Source organism: Sceloporus undulatus, chromosome 3, assembly GCF_019175285.1.
Source record: "Sceloporus undulatus isolate JIND9_A2432 ecotype Alabama chromosome 3, SceUnd_v1.1, whole genome shotgun sequence".
NCBI classification, from domain to species: Eukaryota; Metazoa; Chordata; class Lepidosauria; order Squamata; family Phrynosomatidae; genus Sceloporus; species Sceloporus undulatus.
The window spans coordinates 46831611-46857009 of NC_056524.1; the positions used below are offsets into that span (position 1 = coordinate 46831611).

Sequence of the window (25399 nt, forward strand, 5' to 3'; positions counted from 1 at the left end):
TATTTTTCAAAGGAACTAGAAAATCAAACTACTGTGTGACCTGCACAGTCTGAGGTTAATATTGCAATCTGTAGGAGAGCTTGTTGTTGGCAAAGACTTAATTTTCCAGGCCTTGAGCCAAGGAAGATGGAATTCATGAGTTCAGCCTGCACCAAGTTTGTAGGGAACAAAGGATGTACGCCATAATATCCCTCAAGCAAATCCAGCAGGCTGATTCATACAGTTGTCCCTGACATTTGACAAATTAGCCACTGTAATTAAAATGGGTTGCCACATGAAAAACTGAATAGTAAATGTAGTATTTGGAGGGACAATTGACATAGTCTAATTCTTAGAAAGCAGATGAACATGCTAGATTACCACCAGGCAAAGTTTGGTATTATGATTTTTATTAAATTTCAAAGAACTAAGTATATTTCATCAAATTGAAATACAGTTTCATCAATATGAAATACAAAAAACAATTTCAGATCCAATATTTATTTATTATAAATAAATAGACAAAGCTTGAAAAGTTAAGCTTAAGATGAGTGAATGTCACGAAATGCTGAAACCATCCCTACAGATGCAATGGTAAGAAGATGTTCTCAGACCCAGTTGTGAATGGTTTTAATATGTCATTATATTCATTTTTCTTAGACATAATTTCATATCTATAAATGAAAGATATTAATAATGTATCAGTGAATCATATCATGTATCTTGCAATAACTCCATTGTAGCAACCTAAGAATAAGAGAACCTGTGTGGTATAAGATGTTTGAGCACTGAACTTTGGAGTCTTGGTTTCGAATCCATGCTCAGCAATGGAAACACACTGGTTGACCATGAGTAAGTTACACACTCAGCCTCAGAAGTGTGAAACATAAAGGCATTCTTCTCTCCTTCTGAGGCCTGGACCAAGGCAGATGGACTGGAGGGAGATGTTGAGTGCTGGGACCTTTGGAGGTTTCCCATTCATAGGATTACTGTTAGAATCCTGTAGTATTCTACCAGATGTATTCTACTATGGATGCTGGGGGGATGGGTTGCGCTTTGCATAGCTTGTAGAGATGGTGATATGCAGTACTAGGCTGGACCAGGTGTGAGTTATCTAGTGTCCTTGAGAGGCTGGCCTGCAGAAACTTGGAATGCAGTTTTGTTTCTCAGGGGATAGGGAGGGAGGATGGGAACTAGTGCTGGGAAGGAGGGGTTCTGTTGCGTGGGCTTTTGCTAGGGGTGGAGTGCTTTGGATTCGGGGGAATCTTATGCATTGCTTTGGCTGGGAGGGGTCAGTCTCAGCTTAGAAGCTGAGTGATGAGACATTGCTGATTTTGGAGCCTTCAATAAAGTTCAGTTGTTTCAATAAACAAGCTGACTGATTGATTGTCCAGGATTCTGGTCCTCACTCTGACAATTGCCATAAGTCAAATTCAGTTTGACTATGAATAACATTAACAACAATAAATTAATAATAATAATAATAAGAAGAAGCTATATTTGTATACCGCTTTTCCGTGGATGATCAAAGCGGTTATTATTATTATTATTATTATTATTATTTGTAAATTTGTAAATTATTACAAAGGAATGTTGTAGCACCGTTGAGACTAACTGAAGGAGTCTACTTACTCAGCTACATGGTTGTCATGCATCTGACGAAGTAGACTCAACCTACAAAAGCTCATGCTACCAACTTCTCTCTCTCAAAGGTGATACAAGATCACTTTGCATACTGATTTTACAGATTGCTATGGGTATGTCTTTGAATAAATGAGATTGGGAACATCCATCTGGAATTACCCCTTGGGATAATGTTCTCTAAAGCTCAATTAAATTAAATACAGTGCACCTGCATTATACACAGGCGCATTTTACGTGGCTTCCAGCATACACTGGAAGCCACGCTGGAAGCAAACAATGGCATGTGCTCCCGTGGCGTGCGTGCCGTCGCTGCGCCACCACAGGCACAAGCCCCATTTATTTGAATGGGGCTTAAGCATCCGCGTTTTTCCCCCACGCGCGGGGGGTCTGGAACAGATCCTCCACATAAGGGAAGGGACAACTGTAAATTAAACATTAACACTTATTTTTTTATCTAATACCTTTATCTTCATCCATGTTATTAGCATCAGCAGCAGCAGCTTTATTTATATCCTGCCTTTATCCCAAAATGGGATTCAGTAATCAGTAATATGATTATTATGTGATTATCTGAAGTGTCCAGGAGCATATACACATGAACCTGCATCTGTCTTTAGCCTGAAACACAGGGCCAAAAGCGGCGGCTTCTAGCTGCTATGGATGCATGGCATTTAGATGACACATGCCCCTAAAGTGGCCAGAAGCTGCTCTGACACTGCTGTCCAGTCCAAAGGACTGGATCAAAAAGGATCCGTTTTAATCCAGCTCCTGCGGGATGTGGCTTGAGACCACAGATGGTAGCCCACTTTAGAAGCGAGCCGTGCAGTCACCAAAGGCCACAACTTCCTGGCTTTTGCCCCTTTGTCATACATTGTGAGCAAACAGGTGCTATGCGAATATGCTCTTTCCCCTCTACCGTGATCTGGCAATGAAAAGTATCCACCAGAACTCTCTCTTAAAAGTTAAAATGCCAGTAATCAGTTTTGGGATAGATGCATGAGACAAGATTCCCCACTCTGTTCTTGCCTTCCAAGCAGATGATATTCACTAGAATAGTTTAAGAGAAATCTGCACATATATTGTTAAATTGGTGTCATAAAGTCCAGTTTTGGGGGAATTTTTAAAACTACTATAATGTTTCCTCATAGAAATTAACTTTATGGTTGCATTTCATAGTCGTAGGTCATGACACAGGAAATGCATTCCATATATGCATTTCACACGAGGGTGAGCAAGTTCCTACAGCATGAAGTTTATCCATTGAAAAGCAAATGATTTCCATGTGCATACACAATTCCACATGGCAAAATGTTTTCCTGCACACTTCATACTATGTAGCTATTTGTGTAAGGTTTTTCATCCTTGTATAAAAAATGCTCAGGTATTAAATTTGTCCGTGTTTTCTCCTGAATCATAGAATAATTTATGAATTTAGCAGTTGGTTCTGATAATTTATCAGCTACACTATTCTTTTGCAGGTATGGCATAGTATATTTAAAACGGTGTTCTTGCTGTAGATAGAGGGTGCACTGTATTTAAACAGTACATATTCATTAAACTCTATCACTCAGATGATATATTATTTCCTTTTAGTATATGTTCGTAAGGTCAGTTAACAATAACTGGATGTAACTGTCATAAAAATGTTCATGAGTGGTACTTATACTGTGTCATAAAGCATTTGAATCAGACAATGAAGACAGATTTTTCTGCATCATCTAGGCAAGGCATCATCTAGGGCTGAAGTGGTGTGATTTAATTGTCTTGATTTCCCCCCTGCCCTGATACCTCAGTCTTTGCTTCTCCCTTGCCACAGCAATGAAACACCTAGCTACTCAGCTCACAATAAAATTAATCATTCTGATTAATTTTAAATCTGAGCAGTTCTTTTCTCAGTATCTCAAAACAAATTTGCTTTTTTAAAAGTAGATAATAAATTAGTGATGAGTAAAATTATGTGACATTTGAGAAATCTTTTGAGAAACATTGTCATCATAAAATTAAATGTATCTTAACTTTTTACTCAAAGCATGTGCAGCTAGATTATCCAGGCAGGGACATACTTTTCTATTGACACAAACACCACCTCCTTTTTGCCACTTTCCTTAGCAGCAAGAACTAGTACCAGAAATGGAAAGAAGGGAGGCAGTTTTTACTTGGCATGAGTTTTTCAGTTTCCTCAGTCTATACAATTCCCTTCAGACAGGCTGTTAGACGTTCCATATTTTACTCCACCTGGGTGATTTCTGATATGTGATTAAGTCAGACTACCCCACTAAATTGAGGTCATAGGACCAGATAGGGAAAGGCAGTGCCTTTCATCCACAGGCTGGATGGAATCTGCTTGTTTCTGATCTTGGAGACAATTTTAGTAGAAAATGCAAAGGCATCTGCAGTTGATTGTAATGCTATATCTTCTACAGAGGTTATTGTTTTCTCTTTGGTCTATCAGAAATGATCAAGCAAAACAGTACACAAACAAGGATGTCTACAGTAAATAGAGTTGAAACCAATACAGAGATGCTTGGCTTGCCATAGGTTTGCACTTGTGTTAATACAGTTGGTTTCCAGGATTTCCAGCAATTTCACTTGCATTGCACTGACCATTGCTAACTTAACCTGAAAGAGAAGCATCCTTATTCTCTGCTCACAGTGTTTTGTGTATGTTTTGTCCACATTAGAATAATAATAAATTAGTAGTTGCAAATTGAATCATTATTGCAAAACAAAAAACAAAACCCTTCTGGGAACATAAAAGGAAATAGTTTGATACCCCATTTTGATGTTACTTCATTTAATAGGCATCAATCTTCTGCAAATCTTAGGAGTTGGGTATCTGTGTTATGGGCTTCACAGAAATGACAAAATGTCGGCCATAGAATTTGTAATGTCCAAGCAACTGAAAAGACTGGACAGATGGAGTTGTTAGAACATAAAATCTGTTTTCTTTTTCACTAGAGACTAAGGATGACACCTGGATAATATAAAGATAAACTGTCCCAGCTGCTTTTGTCGACACCCATTAGCATTAAGTAGGGGTTTAAACTGTATGTGCAAGAAGAATTTATTGTATTTACTTCATATTCTTTTTGCCCACCATGCTTGGTCTTGTAAAATACAATTTTAAACTTCAAGAGTGAGCCTTAAGATCATGTATAAAATGACATTTCTACTCTACAGATAAATTGTGTGTGAAAACCAACAATTTTCCATAGCTTTTACAAAACTCTTTCATATGTCATCTTATTTTGTTACCAGGCTCATGGCAAGGACTGAGCCTGTTGTGAGGTGGCTGTTCAGTTGCTTTAGTTTAGCATAATCCATAAATTGTAGCATAATCCCTAAAGCTTTTGCACATGAGTTGTATTATATGGCATGCTGAGCCACATAAGTACACAATGAAGTCCTTGAATGACTATATTCTGAAACTGTGAATATTCACCACAATAACTGTGCATCTGGCATTTTGAAAAGTTTTGTAATCACATCCCTCCATTTGATTGTTTTTCATTCCCAGTAACCAACTGATGACTTGCATGTGTGAACTTAGAATTACATAGATCAAGCACTGTAAACAGGGCTTTTATAATCACTTCATGTAGTACTTTTCAGTGGAAGCTGTTTTTTTTTTTTTCTCATTCCATTGAAGTCACAGTTCTTGTACAAAATTATGAGATGATTAGTGGCATACATCTATATGTGAATCAGTCCTCTGTGAAATGGACAAAATAATAATCTGAAGTTGTAGTAAGAGTAAAGTGCCTTATTTGCAAATAGAATGTTGCTTTTTAATTTAAAATGTTAGTGAGTCATAAATATATTTGTGAACAACACACTGTATCCCATGACTAGATGCGAGTACTCCAGAAGTACAGAGTTTCCAAACTGTACCTGAAACCAAGCTAATGGTCACCTATTACTTTAAACTGGGTTCAGGTACCGTATATACTCATGTACAAGTCAATCTCATCTATAAATTGAGGACAGGTTTTGGGGCCAAAATTTTGGATTTTAATATGACCCGTGGATAAATTGAGGGTACAGCTTTTAGGGACATGTAACAAAGGATGTAAATGACAAAATGACAAGCACCCCTCCCCCAGTGCATGAACTCTGTCCTTACAGAGCAATCGGGGCTCTTTCTCTGCTTCCTGGGACAGGAGGGAAAGAGAGAGACATAGAATCATAGAATCATACAGTTGGAAGAGACCGCAAAGGCTATCCAGTCCAACCCCCTGCCATGCAGGAAATCTAAATCAAAGCATACCCGACAGATGGCCATCCAGCCTCTGTTTGAAGGCCTCTAAGGAAGGAGACTCCATACATCCGAGGGAATGTGTTCCACTGTCAAAACAGCTTAGTCAAAAAATTCTCCTAATGTTGAGGTGGACTCCTCTTGCAGTTTGCATCCATTGCTCCAGGTCCTAGTCTCTGGAGCAGCAGAAAACAAGCTTGCTCCCTCCTCAACATGACATCCCTTCAAATATTTAAATAGGGCTATCATATCACCTCTTAACCTTCTCTTCTCCAGGCTAAACATCCCCAGCTCCCTAAGTCATTCCTCATAGGGCATGGTTTCCAGACCCTTCACCATTTTAGTTGCCCTCCTTTGAGCACGCCTGCCTTGCAAAGCAACCGCAGCTCTTTTCTTGAATCACTGTATTGACCCGTATATAAGTCGACCCAGGATTCTGGAGTCAGGTTTTTTGCAAAAATGCGACGTATAGATGAGTATATACAGCAATTGCAGTAATAGGCAGATTGGGTTTTCCAGCCTGATATTACATATTCTGTCTCTGTCTGTCTATATTTCTCTTCATTCATTTCTCTCTAAAATAGTAGTAATATTATAGAATGTGCTCAGAATATTTCCTAATATGTCAATAATTGTTTTTCTGTTGTTCCAGGAAAACAGCATGTGAACTGGGTGCACCTGCAGTTACATATGCAACTTACCGAGGCTCTTCAAGAATTAAACAGTTGCTTAAAAAGCAAGCAGACCTGGAGCAAGAAGAAGCAGCCCTAAGCAATTTTAATATTTCTACTCTTGAAAGCAAAGAAAATCAGACCGTAAACATTCCAGATTCAGATATGACCACAACAAAAACAGAATCCTTATTAATAAAGAATTCAAACACTGGGACTAAATATGATGAAAAGGATTCACAGTCAAGCATAGCTAAAGTGGGTATGGACCTGGAAAATCATGCTCAGGAAGTCTTAAATAGTAGTAAATATGAAGAATTAAAGAAGAAAAGTACATTGTTGACTGAAATGGAAACCGTCAAAAATTGCATTGAAGAGCTAGTTTCTATGAAAAATGTATCTCTTTCAAACACACCAGAAGTTAGTGGGAACAGTTTGTTGGAGCCAATATTGTTGCCAAAGGAAGTCAATTACAGTTGCCAGAATATAGATCCTGTTAGAATGAGTCTAGAAAATAACAAATTGGTTGAAAAGAGAGAGGAGGTGTTAGGAGAAATGCAAATGCAGCTCCAGGCAAACAATGCTAACGTTGTTGGCTTTCAAAAAGGAATGCATTTTTATGCTTTTTCCAACACAGAAACAAAAGAGACAGTACAGTTTGAATTTTCATCTCATCCCAAAGTAGACTCATCTGATAATGAACAACAATTGTTAGAAAATAAATATTCCTGTTATAGTAGCAAGATGGTTAATAAAAATGAAGATTTATACAAGAATATGCTAACTGAACAGAATGAACAAAGCCTTCAAACCATTTTACCAAATGACTTAGATTCTGTATCCTGCAAAATTAAGAGTAATAAAACCATTAAATTATCAGGAAGAACTGATGCATCTACTTCAGTCCAGCCGTCAGACACAGTTCAGGGTACAGATTCTCTCAGGAAGAAGAGTTCAGAGAATGATGAAACAACTATGTCAGTGGTACTTAGAGATATACAAAACAATCCTAACTTCTCCATAATATCTGAGATTGGAATGAATGATTCTACCACAGATAATTTGCTTTTGCACGTTGTGGAATCTGAAAATGTTGGACCAACAAAGGCTTTGACTGATGATACAATGACAGACAATACCAACACTTCTCTCTTAACTATTGAATATGAAAATGTGAAGTCCAAAGTGAAAGATAGTGCACTTGAAACAGGTGAAACCAGCACTGACAGAGCTGTGCTGATGGTGGATGCTTGTCCCCAGAAACCTGAAAATAAAGGAAGCTACCATCATCTTGTCAAGAAGGATGAGGAGGAAACCCTCACCAACACATCAGCTAGTTTAGATGTTTCCTTTCCTCTCATTGAACTGGAAGAAACAAGGTTTATAAATAACACAGAATCTTGTGCCATGATGAACCATATTCCTTCCCCATTTAAAAATACAGAAGTCGTTGAAATTAAGAGTCCAGTCACAGCTGCAGAACAAAATGTTTCATTAGTGAATGAAATGAGGGATCATGCTGAAGCTAAGGTAACTCCTCTTCTTGAAACTAAAGAGGTCATCACAATGTCTCCTAATGAAGTGTGCTCTCTTAAGGATTCTACTGTTGTCAAACCAGAAAAGTATTCTTCATCTGTTTTTCCTTCTCATTCATTACCTACTTTGGTCAGTAGCTCTTTCATATTTGAAGCAGATAACATTATTTTAGACACTGTGTCTAAACCTGTGAATAATTTTGAAGACCAAAGTGAGTTGAAGACTTCATGTTCTTTGTCTAATAAACAGGAAGGTATCAGTGAGTGTATGAAAACTCCAGCTATTACTGATTTTTCAGTGACTGAGCATGGCAACATAGGTTTGAACCCTATACATGGAAATGTACACATTATTTCCAAGTCAAAAATCTCTGGATCTTCGAGCACTTTACTTGCTACTGATGTTCAGTCTGAAGATACAAATAATATTTCAGAGTTTTTTCTGGAAACTGCTGGCACCATTAAAACTAAGATTCCCTTAGGTTCTTCTGAAGAAGGTGTTAAGAATAAAATTGCCCCATGTTTTGAAAAAAGAAAGGATATAACAGGATCTTGTTCAATGGACTTGGTCTTGGTAAAAGAAGACCCTCTTGTTATTACCTTGGAAAATATCTGTAACTGTAAGTCTGCTACAATTGCTACATGCCCTAAAGACATCTCAAAACCTTCCTCTCCTTCCTGTGAAACAGTAGATGCTGTTTCATTGGATGAAATAAATCCTCTGCCTATTAATTCTGAAGATGTCATGAGCAGTATTTCACTTAAACATAAATCAGACTGTCTAGCCTCTGAATCTGCATCTAAAGCCACCTGCCCACCCCCATTATTAGACTCTATTCCCTGTGATATGGAAGCTACTGAACCTGTGAAGATGACATTAGGCTTGTCTTTCACTACAGAGCAGTATAAGAAGGTTCAAAAAATACCTTCAGAACAATTAAACCTTCACAATCTTGCTGATGCTGTTTCAGAACACCCTTCTGAAAGGGATGATCAAGCAATTGCTGCTTTGTTTACAAAATCAAGCAGCCAGGTTTTTGAGGAACCATTAAAAAATGTTGAAACAGGAAAGCAAGTACAAATTAAATCCCAAGACTTAACTGTTTTGTTGAAAAAGGCTGATGAAATAGTTGATGCAGTTCTGCATTTAGCCATAGAAGAAATAAGATCAAACCAAACAGATGGTGTCTGCCAGACTAATGATATTAAGGGCAATTTATTAGGGGGCAGGCTTCAAAAAGATCAAAACATTAGAAAAAAGATGCCAGAATCAAAAGAAATGCAGTCAAGAAATTCATTATTAAAATCCTTTAATGAGAGTTGCATCAGAAAGCTTTCTGGATTTAAAGAGGAAGGCACACGGAGCATTGATATTCAAGATGAAACAATACCATTTGATACTACTGATAAAACTGACCTACATAGTTCAATAGCACTAATAGCAAAAGAAATAATTGATGATGCTATTAATGCAGCCAAACAAAAACTGACATATAACCTGCATGAGGACCATCTGAGAAAAACTGTTTCTCAAAATGCAGGTGAAGTAACAAATTTCTTAGCACCTTTATATATTAAGGTGGGAGATGGCAACAAAGAGTTGACAGCTGAAGAAATTATAACAAAAAAAGTGGTTCCATGTCAAAAAAATGGAGATGAATGGTTTGACTCCACTGCTGCAGTAAAATCTAGTGATATAAAATCAGGCCAGAGCAACAATAATCAAAGTGTTTCTTGCACTCCACAAATGATAAAAGCTGGTGACAATACCAGTAATCAGACAGCTGACAGTAAATCTGAAAAGTCTTTACATGAAGTAAAAGGAGAAACTCTTAAGACTAAAGAGCAAATAGCATTATGTCCATCTGAGCCAGTGAATCTGCTACCCTTTAATTCAAATGTTGATACATATTCTTGCACTTCACTTGGAAGTAATGTAGAAAAAGATCTACCTAAATTTATTTTTAAAGATGACATTGCTGTACATGTAAGAGAACCGCATGAAAACTTTTATGAAATAAGCAGTAAAAGGGACCATGGGGAAATAAACAAATCTTGCACGATGCCACAGGACAAAAACAAGTTTGGTATCTTGTCCAATATGAATGAATTGTCTTTAATGAATAGCTCAGTAAAGATTGGCCTAAACCCAGAATTTCTCCACAAGGAAGAAGCAGTAGTTGGGCCAGATTTGCATGTGGCAAACATGTTCAAAGAGTGTTATGTAGATGTTGATGATGACAGAGATGGAGATAAATCCCCAAAGTTGTTCTCTTTTTCTGCCGCAGAAGAGTGGGAAGGTAATTCTTCCTTCACCGTATTGTATGAGGATGCTCTGCACCCAGATGGAGATGAAAGTTACTCCTTTTCTACAGAACAACCAGAGCAGCCCATATCTGTTCCTAACTTCCCCTTGGACAGTAGTCAGCATCTTGTGATGTGTGGAACAAGTAAAGGCAAATGTGAGCGTTTCCACCCTTATGAGGAAAGTGGCCAATCAAATAGGATGCCAGAGAGCACCTGTTCAGAATCATTCATAACAGTTGAAGCAAAGCGATACAGAGTGTACCCTTTCTCTTTGTCTCCAATATATGAAGATGACAGTTCCCAAGAGGATTTGCTGTCCACTGACATCTCACCAGGAGTTAGTCTGAATGAAAAATCAAGGAACAACCAGTCCTTATCTGTCTTATCACTTCTGCAGTCAGTGTCTGAACGATTAAAATCTAATAATCAGTGCAATGAAAAAGAGGAAGAGGAGTTTTGTGGAGAAAACAGCCAAGAGGATGAGGAAGAAGACTATATTTCTAGTCACTTGACAGACAAGTTAAGCAATGTAATCCCTGAAGACATTAATGAGAAAGGTTTCCTTTCTAAGCATTCACATTCTCTTTCTAAGGAAGCATGTAGCACAAAAGAAGCCTTATCTTTCAGTCCATCATGTTCCACTCAGCTTTTACAAAACTTTGGACATGGCATGAAATCGTCTTCCAAGAGCATATACTATGAATCTTTGCAAAGTAAAAGAAGTTATGTGGATGAGAAAGGAACCCAGTTTGGAAATATTTTGTTGCTCAAAGATCAGCAGCCTGAAAATAGTAGCTTACAAAAACTGGCATGTTTTCGAGTGGTAAGGTGATTTTCATTAACTTTATATTATTAACAAACTTGTTGTATGCATTTAATTCAATTAACTTGTGTTACATTTAGTCTTGTTTCAGACATATTTATTTATTTATTTATTTGTTTGTTAGCCAGCCCTAATATACCTGTTGTTAAGAGTATATTAGATCTATAATTGGATTGATTCTGTAGGAATGTACACACATCGTCAGGCTGAATACCTTGTAACAGTAGATATCATGTATCAAGAAAATGTTGTCAGTGTTATGGTAAGAAAAAAGAAAAGTAATTACAGTAAGTTAGGTCAATTCTTACATTCTTCCAATTCATCCGGTCTAAAAGCAACTATAGTAAAATGGAAGAAGGTGTATTTCACTTCGTAGAAATGTAATAAGAAGACCATTTCTTTTTACTTTTCTCCTAATAGAGGGGGACATTGGGTGAGGAAATTCATATGTGAGCCTTAGAAAGATGCAAATAGCCTTAAAGGGTCATAATCTCCTTGCTAAAAAGAGGAAAGGACATTTATACCTCACAAGCTGGGTATTGCAGCATTTCTTGCAATCCTGTTTGGTTTATGGGCCTTTGTCCACATTTCCACTTATTGTGCTTCTGAAACAATAAGGTACCTTGTCCTTTTTTATTAACTAGTATGACTCTTTTGTATTATCAGAAACAGCTACGCAGGTCCGATTGAAAGGAATCATAAAGTAGATATTGTTTTTTTACTACTGGCTTAAAACATCTTTTATGGCCTATTTTAATAAGGTCTCTGAGCTCATTCTTTCAAAGGGCACAAATTGTGTTCTTGAATAAGGCTTACAGACCAGGTTTTTATTAAATGAATATACAGTACCAATCTTATAATTAAAAAGGCTTTTAATATAGCTCCAGCCTAGTTTACTGATACCATTCTTTACCCTTCTGTTTAATTGTGAAATTATCTAGATGTTGATGATGACAGAGATGGGGCCAAAATTAGGGTTTGGGAGATTGGAGCAATTGCATGCTCCCGAACCCTAGCGCATGGTGCCGGTGCCATTATGGCAGCCTACTGTCCACACGGGGGCTGTCATGATGATGCAAGTATGGTGCAGCGTCCGTACGTCACAGCGCCACGCTTGTGTCATCAACGCGCCACAGTGCGCCAATGGCACACTCATGGCATCTGCCACACGCACCAAAAAGAACTCGCTTTTAGTGAGTTCTTTTGGGTGCAGATGGACACCACGCGGTTTGGCTGCTGCAGCGTCCCTCAGGCAAAACAGGTGCCTCCAGCCCGCCCTTTCAGGGCGGTTTGTCAAGCCCCTTAGTCTCATAAAATACTGTCTGAATATTAACAATGATAATGAAGGTGATAATGTAAAAAGATTATACTCAATGCCTTCTTCCAAGTTCTTCTATATCCTTGCTGTGCCTTTATCACCAGCCTGAGAAAACTGAATCCAAAGTAGTTTCAGAATTAGATTGTAGAACATCCCTTTCGGTGATCCTAGTGTAGATATGACAAGAGAAGTGTAAAAACAATTGGCTTCATCCACACATTGGCTTACTACCTCACCCAAGAGGGCAATTACTTGGAATTTGGGAAACATTTCTGTTATAAAATCTCTTTATAGTTTATGGTAATATTGAAATAATTTCCTCTTTATTATACTTTTAGTGTCCTGTTGACAGGGAAAGACTCAAATGCAATCCAAGACCAGGAAAAGTGAGTGGCTTTTTCATTGTATAAATGAATATGAAGTATTTACTATTTTGCCATAAACATTTGCAGGAAGTGAGAAATGTTTGAGGAAAGCCAGTGAGTGTGAAATGTCTGGACTATAATCAGCCAGAACAAACAACTAATAGAAACGTTTATTAGCTTAAGGGGTAAATTGCATTCAAACTTTTTAAACCAATTCTACTACACTACATAAATGATATATGGCTGATCCTTTTGAATTTGGTTTTGGCTTTTACAGGAAACCTATGTGTCTATGTGTGTGTGTGTGTGTGTGTGTGCGCCTTCAAGGCACCTGTCAACTTATGGTGACCCCATGAATTTCATAGGGTTTTCTTAAGCATAAAATACTCACAGGTGATTTTGCCATTTCCTTCCTCTGAAATATAGCCTACAGAACCTGGTATTCATTTGTGGTCTCCCATCCAAGCACTAACCAGATCTAACCCTGCTTAGCTTCCAAGATCAGACAGGATCTGGTTCCTTTAGGATATTTAAGCCTACTTTGCCATAAAGTAAATGAGTAAACACAAGAAATATTCTAAATCCTATAATAAACTGAAGACATATGTGAAAAATATAATTCAGATTCAAAATATAGGCACAGAATGTGCTAGTCTATGCTTAACCCTACTGCTTGGTTTTCCCCCCCAGATGATTATTTGTGATGTTCATGGCAAGATAAATAAATATGAAATTTACCATGACGTAGTTGATGCTACAGCCTGGGTGTTGCCAAAAGAAGTATTGATCAGAGTCATTAGAGGATGGTAAGAAAGATATAAAGTGAAAAATTCTATGTGTCTATGAACTTCATCAGACTGGCAAAAAATATGGGAGCGGAGCAGTATGCTCCTGTCAGTATCACACAATAACACAAAGATTATCACATGACATTGCATGACATCATGATTATCCCATGAATAAAGAGGCATTTTAGCACCACTTTTTATTCATGGGAAAATTCCTTGAATAAAAAGTGTCGCTAAAATGCCTCTTTATTCATGGGATAATCGTGACATCGCATAACGTTGTGTAATAATCTTCCACGTTATTGCGCTATATTGACAGGAGCATACCGCTATGCTCCAGTCTTTTTTGCCAGTCTGATAAAGTCCTGTTATTTATGGGCCCAACTTTAATAAAGATTTTATGTTAGCAGTGTTTAACATATGGAAAAGTGATGACTAGTATTAACTTTTAATTCTATTTAACTATAATCAGTTTTGATCATAAGAAGAAGCACCTGTTTAGAATCAGTACTAGTTTTCCATTTTTTGAATATGTTACTATTATGAATATTTTAGAATAATAGAAATGCAAAATTATTAATTAAGAACTGTACTTGTCTAGGAATTGTAAAAAAACAAAAGGTCTTATCCAAACTGAACAAACCACTGCTTAATTTCTGTAGTGAAGAAGAAAAAGTGATAAAGTTGAAAGTAAAGTTAGGGGAAAGACTGAGGGTAAGGGTTTCCAAGGGGTGCAGTGTGGAATTTCAGGGGGTGCGACAAAGAGTGGCTTGACACAAGTCATCACTCAATTTTTTCTGAATAAATTAGAATCTAATTGCTCAATTTAGATTTGCATTGTATGAAATGAGTTAAACCACTTTTTTAGTTCAGTTTGTTCACGCACAGTTTTGTATGTGGTTCAACAATTAGAAATTGGACTTTTTCATCTTCAAATGTGATAATACTTTTGTAGAGTGTGTGAACATTAATCAAATATTTCATCGGGATGTGGAGCACAGAAAAGCTTGGTAAACTCTGACTTAGGGGAATCCATCATGTTAAATATGTGAACATATTTGTGTGTAAATTATTTTTAGATTTAACGTTCAGGAAAAGTTATTTAACCAGACTGTATATGACACCTTTTAGATATGATAAACCAAATCGTGCATTGAATAGTAAATGCTGTCAACACTAGATACCAGCTTGTGGTTAACTTCATTATATATGCTATATTAATAGTGGGAACAGATTAAAATAACAGTGAAAAAGATTACTTCTACAAGATTTTCTTAACATGGGATCCTCTGCTAAAAAAAGGGGGGGGGGCTGGTACTTGTAAAAAAGAGAGAAAAACTTTATTGGACAGGAATATTTCCAGTACATAATATTAATCTGAATAAATTAGTGGTCTGACTCATTATAAGGCAATTTCCTGGGTTATTAAAATTTCATACTACCTTTTTCTCTCATGGCTGAATCCTAAAATAAGTTACTTCTACTCTAAAAAGGAAATTCAATTTAAGATCAGCTTAACCTATTCATCTTTACATAATACTTTTTGCACTGATATCTCTAACTAAAAGTTTTTTTAAGTGCATGACACGAAAATGGCAGGGGGAATGTTGTTCTAATTAATACTGCCAGTTTTAAAGGAGAAGGAAGGTTTCTGGGATCTAATGTGTGAACCTCCTCTTCATCAGTTCCCTCTGTACTTCTGGTTCTATGCTAGCTACAACTTTAACAGTATACATGTATTTGTTTTACTGATACAGCTGGATTTTGTATGAAAAACAAGGATTCCAAGGTCAGAAATATTTTCTGGAAGAAGGAGAAAAGATGTTACATGATATATTGAATCAGCACACTGAGAAGCAGAAAGAAAGCTTTACAATCGGTTCCATCAGACAAATATTGAAGGTGTGTACTTGGCTGAATTGTTAGAAACCACAAAACATTAGCATTTGCCACAATACCTCACTGCCCTTCTTTCTGGGGTTTGTTATACTTATATACAATTTCTACTGCTACAGCTTTGGAGCCATTAAACTTTGTACAAGCCTCAAGCCTTCAGATCTCTCTCTCCTTTTCAGTAGCATTTGTTCTTGTTTCTATACTTCAGAAGTCTTTCATTATTAACCACATCAGGGTTTTCTCAACCCATTTGGTGAACTTTAAAGGAGATATTTTTGTGCTTATTCTTCTGTCATATTTGCCAATTCTTTAAATATAGACATGTAAGCCAGTAACAAGACAGTTTAAATAATATACATTGTGACAAGGAGTGCTTGATTTTAGAGCAAATATAATATTTTATCACTATTTGAATTAGGTGTTTTGCAACTGAAGAGAGAGCAAAGACTACCCTGGTGTATACTGAGAATATTGTTTATGGGAATTATTTTGCATCATAAAATGGGAGTTAGTGGCAATACTGGGTATGGACAGTGAGATATAAAATTGGAAGAAGCAATATTTAAAATAATGCTGTTTATAAAACTTAACATATATATAAAAATATAAAGTAGAAAATTTTGAGACACCAGGCCCTAGTTTGAATATGATACTTAAATTATGTTGAGTTCCTCCACCTTCTCATAAAGAAAAGTTGGCCATTTGGAAAACTTTTCATTAGTTATTTGGTTGTTAACTGCTGAATAAAATTAATTGCTTGTTATATGGAAATCTTCCCATTCCCATTATCTTAAACTGGTATGGGTGGTATGGGCCACAGTGTACATAACTAAGCAAATGTTTAGTTTAACTATTATAAATAGAATTAAGTAGGACAAAAATTAGGAGAAATACATTTATTAATCTCTGGATTAACAAAAATTCCTGTTGATATTAGCTTCTATTACTTACTTTTGTTGGTTTTCTTTATGTGGGTATAAATTACCGATATCTTGTAAATGAGTAAAAAAGGAAAGAAAAAACTCTTAGACTCTAGTAGAACTTAATCTCAGGCTGTTAACATAAGACTTCCATGGATGCAGAAGGAATATACAAAGGAATCTACTCATTCTGGTGAAGACTCTGTTCAGGGAACCCTGTATATTCTCCAGGAAAGATAATAAAACAGTAATTTTCACAGCCAGAGTTCACAAGGAACTGTTTTCAAGTTTAACACTATCAGGCTCAACATCTTCCAGAAGATTCTGGACACGTTGTAAAGGATTTGCAGGTAGTAAAATAGCAGAAAACAGACACAATTAAAACAAAAATAAAAAATTATTTTAAAATTAGTATGTTTGTGCGTGCACACGCACATACCAAAGCTGCTTGTCCATAACTGTTGGATATTCGTCTAAACAAGGTGTTTTTTCACCTTTTCTTGAACTGTGAACTTCTAGAGTAAGTGTTGACAACTGGTGTCTTCCAGATGTTTTGGTCTCCATCAGTTTATCCAGCAAGCCAAATTGTAAGGGATTATGTGATTTAAAATCCAAAATATCTGGAGTGCAGTACATTGCCTAGGCAAACCGATAGCCAAATTCATGAGAAAACCACCAAGATTTTTGTGTGCCTGAAATGAGTACATAGAGGATATTGTATTAAAAGGATGTTGATTGTTTTACTGAGCTTGTAGAAAGCTTGAGGTGAATTTTCAGAGCACCTTTCCCTAGTCATTAATTAACTACAGCAAGTCCATGTGCATCTAGGTCAGATGTTCCCCCCAGTATTCAACATGGATGGTTTTAGATGCGTGTGAAAACTGGAAGGTTCTTCTAGAACATCCCTGTTCTAGACCAGTCTACCATCTATTTCATACAGTATTTTGTTTCTGTGTACCTTATTTTGATTCTATGTACAGTTGTATGTTTTATCATTGTTGCTATTAGAAACAAGAACCAAAATTATTTGAATTTTTTGATCTTGTGTCATAAAGAAATATATATCCCTGATCGTTGGCTGCAAAGTTTAAGCATCTTTAAAATATTTAAAATGGTGCTGGGCTAAATGTATGTTCTAATATCTCTGGGGAAGCCATTGATCCTTAAAATGTTGACTGTCCATATATCTGTCCAGGAGGAGCCTGAGATCCCATCTGAATTTCATCTTAATCAGAGTGAACTGACAGTAATAACCAGTAGTCAGGGCTTCAGGCAGTGTTGGCAAAAGTGATTTAAATAATTCATCAATCTAATTTTATTTATCAGTTTCGGTGAGTTTTAGGACACCTTAGGATAGATTGTGGTTTTCTAGCTGTTCTCATCTGACAAACGTGAGAGAGCTTAGATTGGACCAAATTGCTGGGGGTGGGGAAACAGCAAGTAAATTTTTTAGTGATATAGAATTTTCTTTAGGCTTGCATATTCACTGTAAATGAAAGGATAATTACAGAAATGGAATTTATAAACATGTATATATAATGGCTTGTTACAGCTGCACAGAAGTATGTCTAAAGGTTGGTTCATTTCTTCTTATTGTTGTTGTTGTTGTTGTTATTATTATTATTATTATTATTATTATTATTATTATTATCCTTATGGTGAAGTAGGTGTAATAATATTTACCATACCAACATAATCTTGGAGCACCATAAAGAGTACCAAATTTATTGTCGCATATACTTTGCCATATGCAGCTGTTGAAATAGATCCTACTTTGCAAAAGCTTTTGCCATAATGAATTGTTAGGATTTATGATGCTTCATTTCACTTCAGCATATTTTTAAATAAAATGGCAAATGAGATCCTGAGCTAGAAATATGAGTTTGGTTGACTGCATGCAAACAAATAGTGTGTAAATTTGAAGAGCTTTGGCAATCTGGTTTCTTTTTAACTATCTTTTCCACCTCACAGAATTGCAGCGTGCCTGAGATTCAACTTTACCCAGAAGGCTCAGTGGACTATTTTCCTGTCTCCATTCATGGTGCAGTTGCTGATATAAAAGAACTGGAAGTCAAAAATCCTGCTTTTTCTATAAAAGCAGGAGTGTAAGTATAAATTTTATTTTATGTGTATCACTTTGTGAGCTCTGAAATGATGTAGTAAGTAAAAAGTCAACAGTCCATGGGTTCTTTCTGTTTATAAAAGTAAAATTATTGGCAAAATAAGATACGATTTTTAATCTTACAGCATGGGTAAACATTTGCTGACACTTTCTGGACTGATGAATTCGGGAGCTTATCTTCTGAAAGACATTATCCATTTTATCAAATAACTTTCTACACAACAGCTGCATTAAATGTTTTCACAGCAAGTGATGTGATAAAAATGAAGGGAGTAGATACTGAAATGCCCCCCTTTTGTGTATGTGTGTTTTAAAAAAATATTGTTGCCCTTCTCAGCAGCTGCACAATTTTTCCTTTGGCAAAAACTTGACTAAGCTCACATTGTCAGCAGCATAGTGCAGGGAGTCATGAAGCTTTCTAGATGTTGTTGGACTGTAAGCCCCAGCAGTCCTACCCATCATAGCTGAGGGTGAAAAATGATGAGAATTTTAGTCCAATAACATGTGGATGATTGCAGAATTCCCACATAATCAGTCTGACTTGACTCCATGATGTAATTACAAAGCCAGTTCAGAGTGGAGACAATATTTTGATGTCACCCTAAATAGATTTTTGGAAGATGGGAATGCTGTGGGAACTTTTGTCCTCCTTTGCAGTTAGCCTTTTAACATGGGTTAGAGGCATCCAGAGCCTCCGTGGACTCCATTAAACTGGATCAGTTTGAGTTGGTAAGTACCGATGATGTGGACAAGATCCTCGGAAGTGTTCGGAAGACAACCTGCGCTCTCGATCCCTGTCCCTCATGGCTAGCGGCTCAGGGGGGACCGGCGGTAACTTTATTGTTACGCCGGATTATCAACACATCTTTGAGGGAAGGGCAATTTCCAACTGATTTAAAATTGGCCATTGTAAAACCTCTATTAAAAAAGCTCTCCCTCGACCCCCTGGTACATAATAATTACTGGCCAGTCTCGCTGCTGCCATTTTTGGGGAAGGTGATCGAGAGGGCGGTTGGTCTTGGATGAAACGGATTATCTGGACCCATTTCAAACTGGCTTTCGGGCGGGTTACGGGGTTGAGACGGCCATGGTCGCCTTGGTCAATGATCTCCGTCTGGGCATCGACAGGGGAAGCGTGTCCCTGTTGGTGCTCTTGGACATCTCAGCAGCTTTCGATACCATAGACCATGGTATCCTTCTGGAGCGCCTGGTAAAGGTGGGAATCGGGGGCACTGCGCTCCAGTGGTTCCGTTCCTACCTCTCTGGGAGGTTCCAGATGGTGCAGCTGGGAGACGTGTGCTCCGATAGGAGGGCCCTCACAACTGGGGTCCCTCAAGGAGCCATTCTGTCTCCCATGCTATTTAACATTTACATGAAACCGCTGGGAGAGATCATCCGGAGACATGGGGCGCGGGGTTATCAGTACGCTGATGACACCCAAATAGTCTTCTCTATGTCTCCGACTGATGCAGTGACTGAGGATGGCGTCTCTCCTCTCGTGGCCTGTCTGGAGTCAGTAATGGGCTGGATGAGGGAAAACCGACTCAGACTGAATCCAGAGAAAACGGAGGTACTTGTGATAGGTTCCCCTGGTCCAGGAATGGCGGTGGTTCCACCTGTCCTGAACGGGATCATGCTTCCTGTGAAGGACTCCGTGCGCAGTCTGGGGGTGCTTCTTGACTCGTCGCTTCACCTTACATCTCAGGTGAATGCGACGGTCAGGAACACTTGTTATCAGCTTCGGCTTATTCGCCAGCTGCGCCCATACCTGGCCCAGAGGGACCTTGAAACGGTGGTACATGCTCTGGTAACCTCTAGATTGGATTTCTGCAATGCGCTCTACATGGGGCAACCCTTATACCATACTCGGAAGCTACAACTGGTCCAGAATATGGCAGCCAGGCTGGTCACTGGTATTTCCAGGGCCAGCCACATTACACCTGTGCTTAAAAACTTGCACTGGCTGCCAATTCGCTTCCGGGCACAGTACAAGGTGTTGGTGATGACCTATAAAGCCCTACATGGCTTGGGCCCAGGATACCTGAAGGACCGCCTCTCCCCATACATTCCGCCCCGCACCCTCAGAACTTCTGGGCAGCAATTACTTAGGGTTCCAGGGGCTAGACTTACCTCCACGTCGAGGAGGACGTATTCCATCGTTGCCCCGGCCCTTTGGAACACGCTGCCCACAGAGCTCCGCTTGGCTACCTCTCTGGCCCAGTTTAGAAGGGACTTGAAGACCTTCTTATTTCGATCGGCATTCCCTGTTTAAAGCTCCTGATGGCCTCCTCTCTCTTTTTGCCGGCAAGATGGCTGGCTGACTAGACTTTTAATCTGTTTTTAATATTGTATTGTATCGTATGTGTTTTTAACATGTTGTACACCGCCCTGATCAATGGAAGGGCGGTATAAAAATAAAATTTTTATTTATTTATTTATTTATTTATGAAAAGAAAATGCATTTTTGGTAAAGCAGTAAAAATGTTTGCAAGAAACTCCTTATCTTTCCCTCATTTTCAATTTAGCCCTAAATGCAGTTACTGCTTTTTTGTTATTGTTGTTGTAATCCTTTGGAATAACAGAGAAAAAAGTCACCTTGATTTCTTTAGAAGAGAAATTTGGTCTTTTGAATCTGCTCTCTTTATTGCTTTATTTTGTCACCATTTGAATTCGGCGCACTTCTAGCTGAAAAGAAATTTAATTGTATTTAGAGGCATGGGACTAATACCTTCTTAAAGAGTCATAATATTAAACAGTTTGAAATTATTTTCTAATATTTGCGTTCAAATTAGTTGTTGTCTATGGTACCAAAATGAAACCTTGATGTTTAGAGGTGGTATACCACCAGCATGTCAAATTCTGAGGTGAATAAAAAACAGGAGATGGTGGTTTTCTTTCATGACTTTCTTACAGCCTTTCCAGAAGCATTTGAGTAGCCACTGCTGTGGTCACAATGTTGATATAAATATCCCTGCTGGGTCCAGCAACCATTTATATGAAAGTGACTGCTTATGCATTAGCCTTTTTAATAGCTATTTTTCCCCACTCTAATAGATGGTTTGCCTATTCAGATGTTAATTACAAAGGAGAAGTGGTGGTTTGGGAAGAAAATAACTGTCCTTGTGAAATTTCAGCAGCTGACATACAGTCTCTTTATCCTTTGAAAATGGTAAGGAACTAATAGGTTTCCAGTCACTTGTATACCAGATGATTTTTTCCTTCTATCATTTTGCATCTAGACTTCAGTCTGTTCCATACCTGAAATCACAAGTTAATTGAGATTATTCAGAGCATCAGTCTGCATCATTTCACCATGATACAACTCCTGAAATTGGAATTAAAATGGAATTAACAGTTCAGGTGGAACCTGTCTCTGACATGACTTAAGGACTTGGTGCTTCAAATGTACAAAGAGTTACAATCGCTGGGTCAGAACTGCTTAAAAATATTTATAAAATCTCAATTCAGATGCATGGTTAAAAGAAGAAAATATCAGTAATTTGAGTGAGAAACAGGTTCTCAAAAATGTGGTTGAAAGACCGGTTCTCAACCAAACTATTAATTCCAGAGTGTATTGTAGGACTTGTTCCTTTCAGGGGAATATAATCCCATCCAGACAGTTCACCTGCAAAAGTTCAGAACACACTATGCTTCCATCTAGTCTAGAGATACAGAACCCACAGTGCTTCAGTTTATTGGACAACGTCCAACCTATTACCGTCTCTACACCACAAACCAGTACCTGAATTAATTCAAGTGGAATTGATAGGTAGAGTTGGTGTTATTCACATATGGATGGTACTTCATTCTGGAACCCCTGGTGACAACTGGATATTCAGTGGGGAAATAAAAGCAAAGGTTCCACAGACAAAACTAACCCTTGTGGCTTCAAGAAGCAACTTCCTATGGCTGCCCTCTGGAAACAGCTCCAAAGTTAGGAGTGAAACCAACATATTCCATTGTCCTCTACCTGGAACCCATGGTCAAGGAGAATCAGTGGATGCCCTCTCTCACCCATCTCTCTTCTGATAAAAGGGACCAGCACATTTTTGATACTGTGCTGTTACTGGAAGCCACATTGAAGGAACTGTATATCACCTGTTTTTTAAACATTCCTGCAAGATTTCAGGAAATGGTTTTGCTAGGTACAAATTGGGTTGATTTTCTAGAAATTTATTTTGGATTCTAATACCAAATGTGCCCTGTGAAGATTTTTGTCAATTGTTTCCCAAAATGCATTTATTAAAAATGTGTAGGCATTGTAAATATTGCCTCCATCACTTAAGCCTGTTGAAGAATTCTGTGTCCCTCTAGAATAGTAAAGTACTGTAACTATAAATGTCTTACTTTTTTTGAAATCAATATTTAATGTAATTTTTTCAGCAAATCTCTCAGAGTTCTTTACAGTTGTATCTAAGCACATATACATAGAATGATAGAAACCATTCAGACATCACATACTTCATAACTTGATACTTTCTTTTACATTTTCAGGGTGGCCTAAAGGTGCAAATGCCTATGAATGTTAAGGCAAGTATGGACATGTTAAAAGTAAATTAATATAATACCAAGAAACATCTATTTCTTTACCCCTTTTCTTTATATTTATCTTAGAAATTGCTAACTATGATAACATATTGTAGAGAGTGCTCTGCCTGAAGCAGTCTTCCTTTCCCATATTCATCTCTTTCTTTAAAACCTCCCTCAGATCTCCAATAAAGCATTTCCTAGAGTGAATAGTAGCAGAGGGGAAAACCCAGAGGATTTGAGAGTGCCTCTTATATTTTTTGTGTCATTCCTTTCTTAAAATCAGAGTGTTGGATCCAGAATGGTGTTCTAGAGGTTACACAATCCAGCAGAAGCCCTCAATAGAGATATGATTTGCACAATTTCTGTCTACATCACTTCCCACAGAGTTTAAGGACATCTGTCCCAAGCCATAGAAGTGAAACAGAATGCTGAACATTTCCCTTGGCCAGAGATGGGTCTAACTCTGCTTAACTTATGTATTACAGGCCACTGTGTTCTAGTAGCAGTAGAGAGGTGCCATCAAAACAGCATCAAATTATTGAAACATAGGAAGTAAAACATATACTGCAGAGGAATTTAAAAAAAACTTTCAGAGTTTACAATGTTACAAATACAAATATATTTTAATGGACCAACTTTTCTCACATTCTGCAGATAATACTATATGAGAAACCACATTTTGGAGGCTGGTATAAAGAGCTTTCTGAAAATATTGATTGTATTCCAATACTCTTTGAAAATGCTAATTTCCATGGAATTGGATCAATATGTGTCATTGGTGGAATGTAAGTACAACTTTTTTCTGTTTTAAACTTTATTCCTATTACAACATTCAGAAACTAAACTTAATGGCGTGCAAACTCCTTATTTGCCTACCACAAGACCTGGTTGTCCTATCACCTGAAATGCCTTACAGTATTCAATAACATTGTCAGCACTTACTTCATGGATTAGATTAATTACCTAAAAGAAAAGGTTTCCCATTAAACTTTAAACATTAGTTAAACAGCAATTTAAAACAGCAGAGTTCAAAGAATATCTTGGTAGGAACATGTTGGTGGCACAGTACCTGGTACAATCTCAATCACCCTAAGTACAATTCCCTAGGCATCCCTGGGCACATTGTTCCAGTGCCACAACTTTGCTCAGTTACCATCCATCTTACCTCTGAGTGCAATAAGAAAAAGCACTTCAGAAGAGAGTCTTAGGAGTGGAACAGATGAGCGCAAAATGAACCCCACTAACCACAAGGCCTGCTCTGAAAGCGGGCTTAATAATAAGTAAATGTTTGCTTTGTCACTTATTATTGCATAACTTGTTAAAACAGAACTTCAAAACATATTTGAATATGGGATGAATAAAAAATAGATACTTAATGACTGTTAGTATGTTGTGTTTATAATAATTGCTAGGTATTTACATGATTTCCCCCCCCCCCATTTGTTTTGACACCTACAGATGGGTTGCTTATGAAAAGGAACGATACAAAGGCCAGCAATACCTTTTGGAGGAAGGAGAATATGAAGACTGGAAGGCATGGGGTGGAATGAATAGCACACTGCTGTCTCTCCGATTTTTGCAAGCTGTAAGTATTTTTCCAGGCAAGTATTCTGTGAAGATGCCAGCCACAGATGCTGGCGAAATGTCAGGAAGAAAATAATAATAATAATAATAATAATAATAATAATAATAATAATAATAATAGGATTTATTTATATACCGCCCAATCACTGGGAATCCGAGCGGTTTACAACAGAGGGGATAATAGACGGTTCCCTGCCCTCAGGCTTACAATCTAAAAGACAAGACACAAAAGGAGAAGAGGATGGTGTGGAGGGGAGGGGATCAGGTCCAGCATTCTTCTAGAACATGGCCACATAGCCCGAAAAAACGGTATTTTCCTCCTTCCATCTTCTTAATTTTTTCCATTTCCATAAATTAAAGATAGATGAATAAATTAAATTAAAGATAGATGAATAAATAAGTTGAAATATGACTGTTTCTCGTTTTAACAACATCTTGAATAGGGAGGATTGGCTCTGAATGTCACACTTATACCTCTTCAAAGCCCATCCTTATTTCCCTCTCTTTCCACTATGCATTACTTTATAGTGTAGTGGGAAGGATCATACTGAGACTTCTCACATATGTAACTGCTTGTTTTTGGAAACAGTGAAGCACACAAGGCTTGAATTCATTTTTTAAAGAAGAAGATAGCATTTTAGACATTTGTAATTGCGACAAAT

General features: G+C 37.6%; 1 protein-coding gene across 3 annotated transcripts in view; it reads left to right on the forward strand.

Annotated features, from left to right (window-relative positions):
* Positions 1 to 25399, forward strand: part of CRYBG3 (crystallin beta-gamma domain containing 3) — an 87722-nt gene that overhangs the window by 24429 nt on the left and 37894 nt on the right. For all 3 annotated transcript variants that reach the window (XM_042456277.1, XM_042456278.1, XM_042456279.1), the window contains 9 exons: positions 6531 to 11214; positions 12871 to 12918; positions 13588 to 13703; positions 15443 to 15587; positions 18473 to 18606; positions 21678 to 21792; positions 23118 to 23153; positions 23808 to 23938; positions 24612 to 24738. In XM_042456277.1, the coding sequence (XP_042312211.1) occupies positions 6531 to 11214; positions 12871 to 12918; positions 13588 to 13703; positions 15443 to 15587; positions 18473 to 18606; positions 21678 to 21792; positions 23118 to 23153; positions 23808 to 23938; positions 24612 to 24738 (5536 nt within the window). The remainder of the gene's footprint in view (positions 1 to 6530; positions 11215 to 12870; positions 12919 to 13587; positions 13704 to 15442; positions 15588 to 18472; positions 18607 to 21677; positions 21793 to 23117; positions 23154 to 23807; positions 23939 to 24611; positions 24739 to 25399) is intronic.